The sequence below is a fragment of the Primulina eburnea genome, chromosome 1 (genome assembly GCF_022965805.1).
Source record: "Primulina eburnea isolate SZY01 chromosome 1, ASM2296580v1, whole genome shotgun sequence".
Taxonomy (NCBI): Eukaryota; Viridiplantae; Streptophyta; class Magnoliopsida; order Lamiales; family Gesneriaceae; genus Primulina; species Primulina eburnea.
The window spans coordinates 43,229,816-43,243,847 of record NC_133101.1 but is presented as its reverse complement, the minus strand read 5'-3'; the positions used below and the strand labels follow the sequence as shown (position 1 = coordinate 43,243,847).

The 14,032-nt window shown below is 41.9% G+C and overlaps 1 protein-coding gene across 1 annotated transcript in view; it reads right to left on the bottom strand.

The window, feature by feature from the left end:
* Positions 1-13,410, bottom strand: part of LOC140807120 (uncharacterized) — a 45,241-nt gene extending 31,831 nt beyond the window's left edge. The window contains exon 1 of the mRNA XM_073163827.1: positions 13,039-13,410. Coding sequence (XP_073019928.1) covers positions 13,039-13,410 — 372 coding nt within the window. The remainder of the gene's footprint in view (positions 1-13,038) is intronic.
* Between the last annotated feature and the right edge of the window lie 622 nt (positions 13,411-14,032).

The following is a 14,032-nucleotide window of genomic DNA, read 5'->3' as shown; positions in this document are numbered from 1 at the left end:
ATCTTGGCTACTACCTCTGCTGCCTGCTGAACAATCTCTGGACCCAACTCTGCTCTCCCTCCTACTTCATCCCAATGAACAGGAGATCGACACTTGCGTCCATACAGCGCTTCATACGGAGCCATACCTATAGACGACTGGAAACTGTTGTTATAGGTGAACTCTACAAATGGTAAGTTCGACTCCCAACTCCCAGAGAAATCAATTACGCAAGCGCGAAGAAGATCCTCCAAAATCTGAATAACTCGTTCCGACTGCCCATCTGTCTGCGGATGAAAGGCTGTGCTAAAAAGCAACTTCGTACCCAAAGTCGAATGCAAACTCTTCCAAAATGAGGAATTGAATCTGGGATCTCTGTCGGATACGATAGAAACTGGAATGCCATGGAGTCGGACTATCTCCCGGTTATACAACTCTGCATACTGAACCATGGTGAAAGTCGTCTTAATAGGCAAGAAGTGCGCTGATTTGGTAAGACGATCTACAATCACCCAAATGGAATTCGATCCTCTGGCTGACCTCGGCAATCCGGTCACAAAGTCCATGGTAATGTTCTCCCACTTCCACTCGGGAATAGGAAGAGGCTTGAGCAAACCTGCTGGTCTCTGATGCTCGGCCTTCACCAACTGGCAAGTCAGGCACTCGGATACAAAACACCTGATGTCCTTCTTCATCCCTGGCCACCAATACAATAGCTGCAGATCTTTGTACATCTTTGTACTCCCAGGGTGAATGGAGTACGGGGACGTATGGGCCTCCGATAAGATGTCTGCTCGGATAGAATCACTGCTAGGTACCCATATCCTATCTCGGTATCTCACAATACCGTCACTGACTGAATACAAAACACTGCCCTTGTATTCATCTCTCTTCTTCCACTGTGCCAACTGCTCATCTGCGGCCTGACCACTGCGAATATGGTCCAAAAGAGAAGACTGAATGGTCAAGGTAGATAGACGAGGAACTCTACCTCGAGGATAAGTCTCAAGATCGAACCTCTGCATCTCAATCTGAAGAGGTTTCTGCATCGTCAAATGAGCCATCACTGCAACTTTCCTGCTCAAAGCATCCGCAACTACATTAGCCTTACCCGGGTGGTAGCTAATGTCACAATCGTAGTCTTTCACAAGCTCCAACCAACGCCTCTGACGCATGTTCAGCTCCTTCTGCGTAAAGAAATACTTGAGGCTCTTGTGGTCGGTAAAGATCTGGCATTTCTCTCCATACAGATAGTGCCTCCAAATCTTCAAGGCAAAAACTACTGCGGCCAACTCTAGATCATGGGTGGGGTAGTTCTTCTCGTGGATTTTCAGCTGTCGAGAAGCATAAGCTATCACTCTCCCATGCTGCATCAATACTGCGCCAAGACCGAGCTTCGAAGCATCGGTATAAAGGACAAACTCGCCGGGTCCTGACGGTGTGGCCAAAACTGGTGCTGAAATAAGAGCTTGCTTCAAAGTATCGAAGCTCTTCTGGCACTCATCGCTCCACACAAATTTCACATTTTTCTTGGTCAGTGCTGTGAGTGGGACGGCAATGGAGGAGAATCCCTGAATGAACTTCCTGTAGTATCTTGCCATCCCAAGAAAACTGCGGATCTCGGATGCATTCTGAGGCACAACCCAATCTCTGACTGCTGCAACTTTCGCCGGGTCTACCTCAATGCCACTGCTAGAAACAATGTGGCCCAAGAACGCCACCTTCTCTAACCAGAATTCGCATTTACTGAACTTTGCGAATAATTTGTGCTTCTGCAATGTCTGCAACACTGTGGTCAGATGCCTGCTGTGCTCCTCCCGACTCTTGGAGTAGACGAGTATGTCATCTATGAACACTATCACAAACTGGTCGAGGTACGGCTGAAATACGCGATTCATGAGATCCATGAAGATCGCTGGCGCATTCGTCAGATCGAACGGCATCACAAGGAACTCGTAGTGACCATAACGAGTCCTGAAAGCAGTCTTGGAAACATCTGCATCTCTCACTCTCAACTGATGATAACCAGAACGCAGATCAATCTTGGAGAAAATCGAAGCTCCCTGCAACTGGTCAAACAGATCCCCAATCCTCGGCAGTGGGTATTTATTCTTAACTGTAACCCTGTTCAACTCCCGATAGTCAATGCAAAGCCTCATCCAGCCATCCTTCTTCTTAACAAACAAGACTGGCGCGCCCCATGGAGAAAAGCTCGGGCGAATGAACTCCTTGTCCAGAAGTTCCTGAATCGGCTTCTTAAGCTCTGCCATCTCTGTCGGCGCTAATCGGTACGGCGCTTTGGATATCGGAGCCGTACCTGGCATAAGCTCAATGGAAAACTCCACCTCTCTCTTAGGTGTCATACCAGAGACGTCCTCGGGAAAAACGTCTAAGAAATCTCTGACGATCGGAACATCAGAGGCTGGCTGGCTGGGTTCCTCGGGGACCGATAAAAAGGTCGCTAGAAATGCCCGACACCCTCTATGAATGAGCTTCCTCGCCTGAACATATGGAATAATGCGCGGTAACGAAAAGTACCTGTCCGGCTCAAATAAGAACTGCTCCATTCCAGGCGGTCGGACAAGAACAGATCTCCGCTGGAACTCTATCAACACTCTGTTCCTCAGTAGCCAATCCATTCCTAGGATGATGTCGAATTCCGGCATCGGTAGCACAATCAGATCCGCATAAACAAGCTTACCATGCAGCTCCAGGTCTATATCTCTGATGACATTGGTAGCTGCCATCTCCTCGCCTGACGGCAACACTACAGAAAAGGCTATGTCTAGCCCAATGGTCTTGATCTTCAGAAAGTTTGCAAAGACCTCCGATATAAACGAGTGAGTGGCCCCTGAATCTATCAAGGCCTTGGTAGCTTTGCCGGCTATGAAAATTCTCCCAGAAAGTTTGGAACACTAAGCAGAACCCAAAGATCACGAGAGCTAAGCTTATAGACATGCAAAGGTCAAAGTTTTTCTAACTAAGTCCCGAAAAATAATACTAAGTAGAGCATGCAACCCTATTGAAATTTTAAGTTCAAACTCTAAATCCCGATTCCCTAAATACGGAAATTCAATAATAACTTAAAGCTTAAAGGTACCTGTCAATAACATGGTCTCAGGGTTGGTTTCCGCGGCATGAGAGCGAAAACTCGGCCCTGAGTAGGCAGATTCCTCTGAGGGCAATGTGGCAACATGTGGTCTGGACTGCCACACTTAAAACACTTTCCTGAGCCAGCCATACATGCCCCAGGATGGCGACGTGAGCACCTGGGACAGACTGGGTGCTCGAAAGTCCTCGGGGCTGGGCGTCCCTGCTGCTGTTGCTGCTGCTGCAGGTGGTGACCTCTGTTTCTAGGCGGCCCATGGAATGGCCTCTTATGCTGCTGCTGATGCTGATGAGGAGGAGGGCGGTGTGGTGCCTGGACTGGGCGCTTGCCCTGGCGGTCTCTCTCGATGTCCCTCTGATCCTGCTCAGCGGCTAAGGCTTTGGAGACTGCGATCTCATAAGTGGCAGGGTCAGATACCCTAACATCCCGTCGCAATATTGGCCGTAGTGAAAGCGGACCGGTTACGGTGGCCGGAAGCACAACGGAAGTCAAAATCGAAATTTTTAAGGCAAAAATTCGGCCACCCCATAATCTTGTGCAATATTTACAAAAACATAAACATACATTCATAGGATGTTAAAGAAATGTACCTATCAACTTTAAAAAGTTGATTGTGGCTCCAACTTTGTTGACTAGCAACAAAGCTCTTGAATGGATGAAGATCTTCAAGCCTCCTCCTTACTCCAAAATTAAGCCCACCACCAACTAGGTAAATCCCCTCACAATTTGCACTAGAAAAATGTGAGGATTTATCAAAGAGAAGTGTGTGTTCTTAAACAATTCAAGAACACAAAATGGAGAAGAAAAACTTGAGAGAAAGGATGTGAATATTTTCGGCCATTCCATAGTGGGAGGGAAGGAGAATGAGTTAATTCATTGTCTTGGTGTTGCAAAAAGCAAAAATGAAAAGTAGCATGCCATGCCATTATTTTATTCAAAAGTAATCTCCAACCCTTCACCTCCCATGCATGCATACTATATAGTTTTTAATCAAATTAAAAACTTTGGACTAAATTTAATTATCTCAAACATATTTGAGACTAATTAAACATTACTTGAATTTACTCAAGTCCCACTAGTTTAAATAATTATTTTAATTGAGCTCTACAAGACTCAATATTATTTAATTAATCCAACACTTGAATTAATTTAATTATTTGGGCTCTACTAGGCCCACTAGTGTTTAATTAATTCAACACTTGAATTAATTTATTTAGTCCATAATAATGTCTATGAAAATCACAATTTTCAATTACATTATTCACTTGGCCAAATTTTAATTTAGGAACACTTCCATAAATCAAAATTTATATTTCTCTCATAGAAGTCATACTTCTATTTTTCTTTACACTTATAAACTCATTTATAAGTTGTTCAACACATTGAACTATTTTCTCCTTTATAGAAGTCATACTTCTAATTTTCCTTTACGCTTATAAACTCCTTTATAAGCCGTTCAACACATTGAACTATTTTACTTCTCATCGGGATTTACAAAGCTAGTACTTGTGTGGCCCTCAATGGTTCATTGATACAACTAGCCGTGGGTTCACATCTCAATGTGATTCGGACTAAACATGTCCTTATTCGAGCATACCCCAATCGCTCCATTCTTACTTATCAACTCCTTGATAGTAAGAACGTCAGAACTCAAGTCTGATAGTACCCAACCAATCACGTTAAACGCCTAGCAGCATCGCTTACGTGATTCCCTAGGTATCACATGATAGTGCCTGCAAGAACCATTCAATTATGGTTAGCGTACAGTACGGTCCCTTCAACTCATATATCCCGACCGATTCGACAACCATTGGTTTATCGAGAGTTGTCTATGAATCGATACTATGTGTCATGTCGTAGTTGCATCGATGGTGTAATCTATGAAACACCTTTCATAATTACAACCATACTCTGGCCAGAGATTTCGATCTACATACACATGATAACACATAGGATATCCATACCCGAAGGTAAGCGGTGAATCCCCGACTACAATGCATCGACTCCTATGTGTTTCGACAGAACACCCAACCTTGCCACCTGATGACCCCATGAGAGTCGGTAAACAAGTCAAAGTGTAATTCTAGCACATAGAGTCTCAATGTTGTCCCGGGTCATAAGGACTAATTCTGTACAACCATAAACCAGGACTTTTCCACTCGATAAGTGAGAACCACTTGGAAAGTCCTTTTATGGAGGGTTGTTCAGTGCACTCTACAAGGAGCACCTATCTGCATGTTCGGACATCACAATGTCCCCTACCAATGAAACATGGTACTCACATCGCAGATACTAGTCTCTAACTCGAGCGGCCTATATCCTTCTTAGTGGCGGCTGAATCGACTAGGAACTATTTAGAATATACAGTATTACAAATATGAGTTTCATGATACTCATCATATGAGCATCCCATATTCTTTCTACTATTTGTATATTCAAGGGCTTTATCTATGCAGCTAGCATGGGTATACAGATAAAGATTTGCCAAAATAATAATTTCAAATATTATTAAAATAAAGACTGCTTATACATAGAGTTTCATTGTGAACACTCGGCCAACACTTGGCTCGACGTGCACCTACTCTAACAATCTCCCACTTGCACTAGAGCCAACTACCTATATGCGTAAAACCCATTGATTCGCGATGCTTGTCGAACAATGGTCCAGGTAAAGGCTTAGCTAGTGGATCAACAACATAATCTGCGGAGCCGACTTTGTCAATAGACACTACTTTTCTTTCCACAATCTCTCCGAGGATGTGGTACTTTCTCAATACGAGTTTGGATTTCTGATGAGACCTTGGCTCCTTTGCTTGAGCTATAGCTCCCGTGTTGTCACACAACACCGGGATAGGAGCAATTCCATTAGGAATGACGTCCAACTCTTGGACGAAATTCCTTATCCAAACAGCCTCTCTTGCTGCATCTGATGCAGCAATGTATTCGGCCTCTGTGCTGGAATCCGCAATATTGTCATGCTTGGAACTCTTCCAAGAGACAGCAGCACCATTGAGCATGAATACAAACCTAGAGGTTGACTTCGATTTATCGATATCGCTTTGGAAGCTAGAGTCGGTATAGCCTTCCAATTTCAGTTCTCTATCCCCATAGACCAAGAACAACTTATTGGTCCTTCTCAACAACTTGAGGATGTCTTTCACAGCTTTATGGTGTGGAAGACCGGGGTTCGATTGATATCTCTTCATTACACATAGTGCAAACGCCACGTCAGGACGTGTAGATATCATCCCATACATGATATTACCAATTTCCGAAGCATACGGAATGCGTGTCATCGCCACTATCTCTGCATCTGTCTTGGGAGACAGACTTGGATATGGACACGCCATGACACACTGGTAGACGTCCTCTCATGGACTCATCCATCGAGAACCGCTTCACGATGGTATCAATGTATGTGGACTAGGTGAGACCAAGCCATCTTTTCGATCTATCTCAATAGATCTGTATCCCAATACAAAAGATGCTTCACCCAAGTCCTGTATCGAGAACTCACTCGCTAATCATATCTTAGTTGATTGCAACATTCCTACATCATTCCCAATGAGTAGAATGTTATCAACATAAAATATCGGGAATGTCACGACACTCCCACTGACCTTCTTATACACTCAGGGTCCCTCATGATTCTTAGTAAATCAAACTCTTTGATCGTACTATCGAATCTGAGGTTCCAACTCCTAGATGCCTTCTTTAGACCATAAATAGATCTCTGAAGTTTGCATACCATATGCTCACTTCCGACAGATGTAAACCCTTCAGGTTGAGACATGTAAAACACTTTCTCAAAATCCATATTAAGAAAGACTTGTCTTAACATCCATCTACCATATCTCATAGTCATACTATGCAGCTATGGCTAATAAAATCCTTATGGACTTGAACATTGCGATTGGGAAAAGGTTTCCTCAAAGTCAACTCCTTGTCTTTGAGTACATCCTTTTGCCACCAATCGCGCCTTGAAGGTTAATACCTTCCCATCCGCCCCAAGTCCCTGTGGGAACAGTTCCCTCAGTTGGATCCACAAGATCCTACACTTGGTTCGAATGCATGGAATTCAACTCAGATTCCATTGCTTCAAGCCACTTGGATGAATCGGCATCAGATAACGCTTCCTTGAAGGTCCTTGGATCACATCCATGGTTAGGCTCATCATGGCCTTCTTCAAGAAGCTGACCATACCTCATAGGTGGTCTCGAGACTTTCGCGTATATGCTAGGAGCTTGTATCTCCTCTCTTGGCTCATCGGGTGTGGGTTCTATAATTGTGGGTTTCTCTCGAACCTCTTCGAGTTCTATCATCTGCCTTTTTCTATCCAATAGAAAATCCCTTTCCAAAAAGGTTGCATTCCAAGAAACAAACACCTTTGTTTCTAGGGGATGATAGAAATGATATCCAATCTTAATTCCTTGGATATCCCACAAAGTAACATAAAATGGATCAACAATCCAATTTATCTCCCACTTACCTGCTTCACATAAGCAGGGCTCCCCATATTCTAAGATAAGAATATTTGGGAGGCTTACCCATCCATATCTCATATGGTATCTGCCTTTGAATGGACATTTAGTAGAATATCTTTTACTTTTAAGTTATAGAGATCGTTTTCAAGTTCTCAAGTACCAATTAAACATTCATTCTTGTAAATGTTGCAAACACCTTTGCTAAATAAACAAGAATATCCATCTTTATCACAATAGAAATGGAAATAATGTTTTTCATCAAAAAGGTACAAACAAACATCTCTAAATTAACTTAAAACTATTGTTCAACAATAAGTAAACATCTCTTAAGGTCTTGGCAGCAACTCTTGCTCCATTGCCCATCCTCAAGAAGGTCACACCTTCCTTAAGCTTCCTACTTCTTCCCATCACCTGTAACCCATTACAGAGATGTGAGTCACAACCGGTATCTAATACCCAAGAAGTAGAGTTAATTAAAATGTTTACTTAAATTTAGAACATACCGTTTCCAGAACACTTCTGGGACAGATATTCCTTGCAATTTCGCTTCCAATGTCCAGGCTTCTTGCAGTGATGACAAACATCACCAGTCTTGTCAGCCTTAACTGGTCTGGCTGCCACAACGGGATTCGGAGATTGCCTCAACAAGGGCACGTTCTTCTTGGGACTTTGGAAAGAACTCTTCTTTCCCTTCCCATGTGGATCAATCTTCGTACCAGATGAAGAACCCACATAAAGAACCAACTTCTCTTTCTTGATGGTGGATTCAAATGTAACAAGCATGTTTACCAACTCCTCAAGGGTCGGTTCCATCTTGTTCATGTTGAAGTTCACCACAAAAGGATCAAATGAGCTAGGCAGCGATAACAGCAACACGTCCGTGGTCAACTCCGAAGGCAAGATCAAATCCATGCCAACGAGCTTGTCCACGAGCCCGATCACCTTTAGGCCATGCTCATGGACCGAGGCCCCATCTCGCATGCGCAAAGTGATCAGCTCCTTGACGGTAGCATGCCTTTGAGGTCGTGTTTGCTCACCAAAGAGCTCTTTGAGATGCAAATGAATGTCAGCAGCACTCTTTGCACCCTCAAAACGCCTCTGTAGCTCATCGTTCATAGAAGTCAGCATATAACACCTAGCTATCAAGTCATGGTCACACCATTCCTCGTAAGCCTGCAATTCCTCAGGATTGCAGTCAGTCGGAGCCTCAACAGGGGGCGACTGAGTCAGTGTATATGTTACCCTTTCCGAATTTAAGACTATTTTCAAATTTCTTAGCCAAGTGAGGTAATTAGGTCCAGTTAATATGTGTTTGTCGAGTATTATAGATATCGAATTGCGCATCGAAGACATTGTTGATTTGTACTGAAAAGTAAAAACAGATAAATGTTGATGACTATTTAAAATATTTGGTAAGATATAAAGTATGGACTTTAACTTTATAAATATTTACTCCCACTGTTTTGACATCTTTCACTACCCTCTAGTGAAAACGGGAAACTCTTTCCTCAGTAGGTACGTAAGGTCCAATTAGCGAATTGTGATCCCGAATAATATCGGCCATCACAATTCCTAAAAGGTAGTTTCCAATTGCATCGCCATGCAACCCTCTACGTAAACTTTTGTCTCACGTTTGATTAGGACCCAATAATATGACGTTGTTCATCTTTACGTGTCAAGCCTAACCCATCGATATTGAACCTTAATGGACGGTCGCCATGAGTTCCCTCAATAATATGAGCCGAAATCATGGGAGTTCCACGTAGTTCACATCACTATGTCAATGGATGTCACAGCTTTCCGGCACCCAGGGCCCCCTCAATAATATGAGCCGAGCCCCGAGTACGGGTAGCGTTCATCATGCACCCATTGTCGATGGAAGACAAGGAAATTATAAACAAATTTATAATTCCCCTTTTCGGGCTTGATATTAATTTTGAATCTTATTCAAAATGAGGGTTTTTAATTTTGAAAGGTCTCATCATTAATTTTATTTTAAAAGCTCGCCATGTTTGATCGTATGTTTGCCGGATTCATGCAACTTTGTTATTATAATAATAATAACGCACATACTCATTATTTATAACATATCATGCATATATTATAAATAGAAAACAGTACAAGGATGATCAATCGCCCCAAAACTAATGGCCCGTGTGAGCTAAACACGGGCCTAGGTCCAATCCTAGGGTAAATGCACGGGATGCAAATGCAACTATATTATTACATTAGCATCCAATATTACATGTCTTCGATCTTCATAATCACCAAGGCCACCATCTTCCAATCTTGATCTTCCACTATTCTAATATTTACAATTAAATATCCATGGCACATAGGGATACATCTCATGGGGTGGGAACGGGCCATAAACCAAGCCCACTTTAAATTGATAATTATTACAATCATACAACACAAATATCCTAGCATACACCTAGCAAATTGGGCTTGGGCTTTTGATCATCCTTCATGCATAATATCACATATCATACACCATCAATTAATTATCACTATAATTAATTGATCCAATATTATATATCTTGATCCAATCACTAACCGCCACAATTATAAATTAAATTAACAAAGTATACAAACACCTTTGTCTACTTTCAAATTAATTTATTTATAATCGAATTTCTTGTAAATCACAATTTACTATAAATAATTAAAGTCTCACTTCAATTATTTATTTTATGAGAAAATATGTGCAACATTTGTAAATTTAAACTTAAGGGCCCAAAAACCATTTTCCACCAAAATTACTTTGGCCCATTTAAATTTCACAAATTATGTTGGCCATCCAATGGCCCAACATCTCAAGGCCCATGACACTTGGATTAACCAAAACACTTTTGGAAACCCTAGCCGTCATCGCCATCGCCGGAGCTCCGTCGCCGGATTCCGGCCACAACAAAAAAAATTTTTTTTTTTTATTTTAAAAACTGCATTTCGGGCAGCCCCTTGGGCTGCCCCTCGGCTGCCCGAAATTCTCGGGCAGCCCCTCGGGCAGCCCTCGGGCAGCCCCCGAAAAATTATTTTTTTTTTTTGTTTAAAATTTCGGCCTTCACCATACATGCACCAAAAAATTTCTCAAGCGGTTAGAAATCGATCTCAACATAATATTACGTAAATATTACACAAAATCCGTAACCTAAGCTCGGATACCACTTGAAAGCGGACCGGTTACGGTGGCCGGAAGCGCAACGGAAGTCAAAATCGAAATTTTTAAGGCAAAAATTCGGCCACCCCATAATCTTGTGCAATATTTACAAAAACATAAACATACATTCATAGGATGTTAAAGAAATGTACCTATCAACTTTAAAAAGTTGATTGTGGCTCCAACTTTGTTGACTAGCAACAAAGCTCTTGAATGGATGAAGATCTTCAAGCCTCCTCCTTACTCCAAAATTAAGCCCACCACCAACTAGGTAAATCCCCTCACAATTTGCACTAGAAAAATGTGAGGATTTATCAAAGAGAAGTGTGTGTTCTTAAACAATTCAAGAACACAAAATGGAGAAGAAAAACTTGAGAGAAAGGATGTGAATATTTTCGGCCATTCCATAGTGGGAGGGAAGGAGAATGAGTTAATTCATTGTCTTGGTGTTGCAAAAAGCAAAAATGAAAAGTAGCATGCCATGCCATTATTTTATTCAAAAGTAATCTCCAACCCTTCACCTCCCATGCATGCATACTATATAGTTTTTAATCAAATTAAAAACTTTGGACTAAATTTAATTATCTCAAACATATTTGAGACTAATTAAACATTACTTGAATTTACTCAAGTCCCACTAGTTTAAATAATTATTTTAATTGAGCTCTACAAGACTCAATATTATTTAATTAATCCAACACTTGAATTAATTTAATTATTTGGGCTCTACTAGGCCCACTAGTGTTTAATTAATTCAACACTTGAATTAATTTATTTAGTCCATAATAATGTCTATGAAAATCACAATTTTCAATTACATTATTCACTTGGCCAAATTTTAATTTAGGAACACTTCCATAAATCAAAATTTATATTTCTCTCATAGAAGTCATACTTCTATTTTTCTTTACACTTATAAACTCATTTATAAGTTGTTCAACACATTGAACTATTTTCTCCTTTATAGAAGTCATACTTCTAATTTTCCTTTACGCTTATAAACTCCTTTATAAGCCGTTCAACACATTGAACTATTTTACTTCTCATCGGGATTTACAAAGCTAGTACTTGTGTGGCCCTCAATGGTTCATTGATACAACTAGCCGTGGGTTCACATCTCAATGTGATTCGGACTAAACATGTCCTTATTCGAGCATACCCCAATCGCTCCATTCTTACTTATCAACTCCTTGATAGTAAGAACGTCAGAACTCAAGTCTGATAGTACCCAACCAATCACGTTAAACGCCTAGCAGCATCGCTTACGTGATTCCCTAGGTATCACATGATAGTGCCTGCAAGAACCATTCAATTATGGTTAGCGTACAGTACGGTCCCTTCAACTCATATATCCCGACCGATTCGACAACCATTGGTTTATCGAGAGTTGTCTATGAATCGATACTATGTGTCATGTCGTAGTTGCATCGATGGTGTAATCTATGAAACACCTTTCATAATTACAACCATACTCTGGCCAGAGATTTCGATCTACATACACATGATAACACATAGGATATCCATACCCGAAGGTAAGCGGTGAATCCCCGACTACAATGCATCGACTCCTATGTGTTTCGACAGAACACCCAACCTTGCCACCTGATGACCCCATGAGAGTCGGTAAACAAGTCAAAGTGTAATTCTAGCACATAGAGTCTCAATGTTGTCCCGGGTCATAAGGACTAATTCTGTACAACCATAAACCAGGACTTTTCCACTCGATAAGTGAGAACCACTTGGAAAGTCCTTTTATGGAGGGTTGTTCAGTGCACTCTACAAGGAGCACCTATCTGCATGTTCGGACATCACAATGTCCCCTACCAATGAAACATGGTACTCACATCGCAGATACTAGTCTCTAACTCGAGCGGCCTATATCCTTCTTAGTGGCGGCTGAATCGACTAGGAACTGTTTAGAATATACAGTATTACAAATATGAGTTTCATGATACTCATCATATGAGCATCCCATATTCTTTCTACTATTTGTATATTCAAGGGCTTTATCTATGCAGCTAGCATGGGTATACAGATAAAGATTTGCCAAAATAATAATTTCAAATATTATTAAAATAAAGACTGCTTATACATAGAGTTTCATTGTGAACACTCGGCCAACACTTGGCTCGACGTGCACCTACTCTAACACGTAGTCCCACCAGAAAATGCATCAACTTTGCTCTGGCATCATTTGCTATCAGGGGCACAAAGTGACAGCCCCTCTCGAACTTACGGATAAACTCCGTAACCGTCATATCCCCTTGCCTCAGACTCATGAACTCTGTGGTCAGTCTGGTGCGAACCTCCTCGGCAAAATACTTGGAGTAGAAAACCTCCGTAAATCGGGTCCAAGAAAGTGTAGCCAAAGTCAAGGCCACCGAAGCTCCTTCCCACCATAAGCGGGCGTCTCCAGTAAATAAATAGGTCGCACATCGAACTCGGTCGGCGTCTCCCAGCTCCATTAAATCAAAGATAACCTCGAGGGACTTGATCCATCCCTCGGCAACCATGGGGTCAGATGTCCCGGAGAATTCCTTTGGGCGCATCTTCATGAACCTTTCATAAACAGCCTCGTGCCCTGTCGGCCTGGATGCGGCTGCGGCTACGGCTGCGGCATTGCCCCCCGCAAACTGGGCAAAGAACTGTGCCATCCCAGCTAACATCTGGGCATTCATGTCCGGCGGGGGCGGTGGAGGAGGTGGAGGAGGAGGAGGAGGTGTCTGCCTCTCTTGTCTCTGATCATCGTCCTCGTGACGGTGCTCGCCACCACCTCTCGGGCGTCCAACTTGGCGCCTAGGGGGCATACTGTTCCAAACATAACCCGTACGTAACTAACATGCATAATTCCATAATTTATTATAACTGAACACTGAAATACTGAAAGTCTTCAAGCATGCTGACAAAATAAATTCATGCTTCAAATAAACTGCTGAACAAAATGCTGAACTTAAAACTTACAGACCGAAGACGTGGCTTCGTGAGCTTCTCGCGGTCAGTAGTAGTGTAACCCTATGCAGAACCTCCGCTCTGATACCAATTGTAAAGGCCCTAAAACTTCTTGCTTTAAAATTTGCGGAAAAATAAAAAATTTCTTTTTAAAAGAACTTAAATGGCCTCATTCATAAAATCAACTGGTGAATCAAGTTCAATATTTAAAAAATGTTGCAGCGGAAGAAAATAATTGTTTGCCAACAATAACAACTAAAAAAAATTCCAATGACTGATAAAATATTTGTTTGCGGAATAAAATAAACACTGCTGCACTGAGGTCCTCGGGTGCCACTACTGCCGACCCAA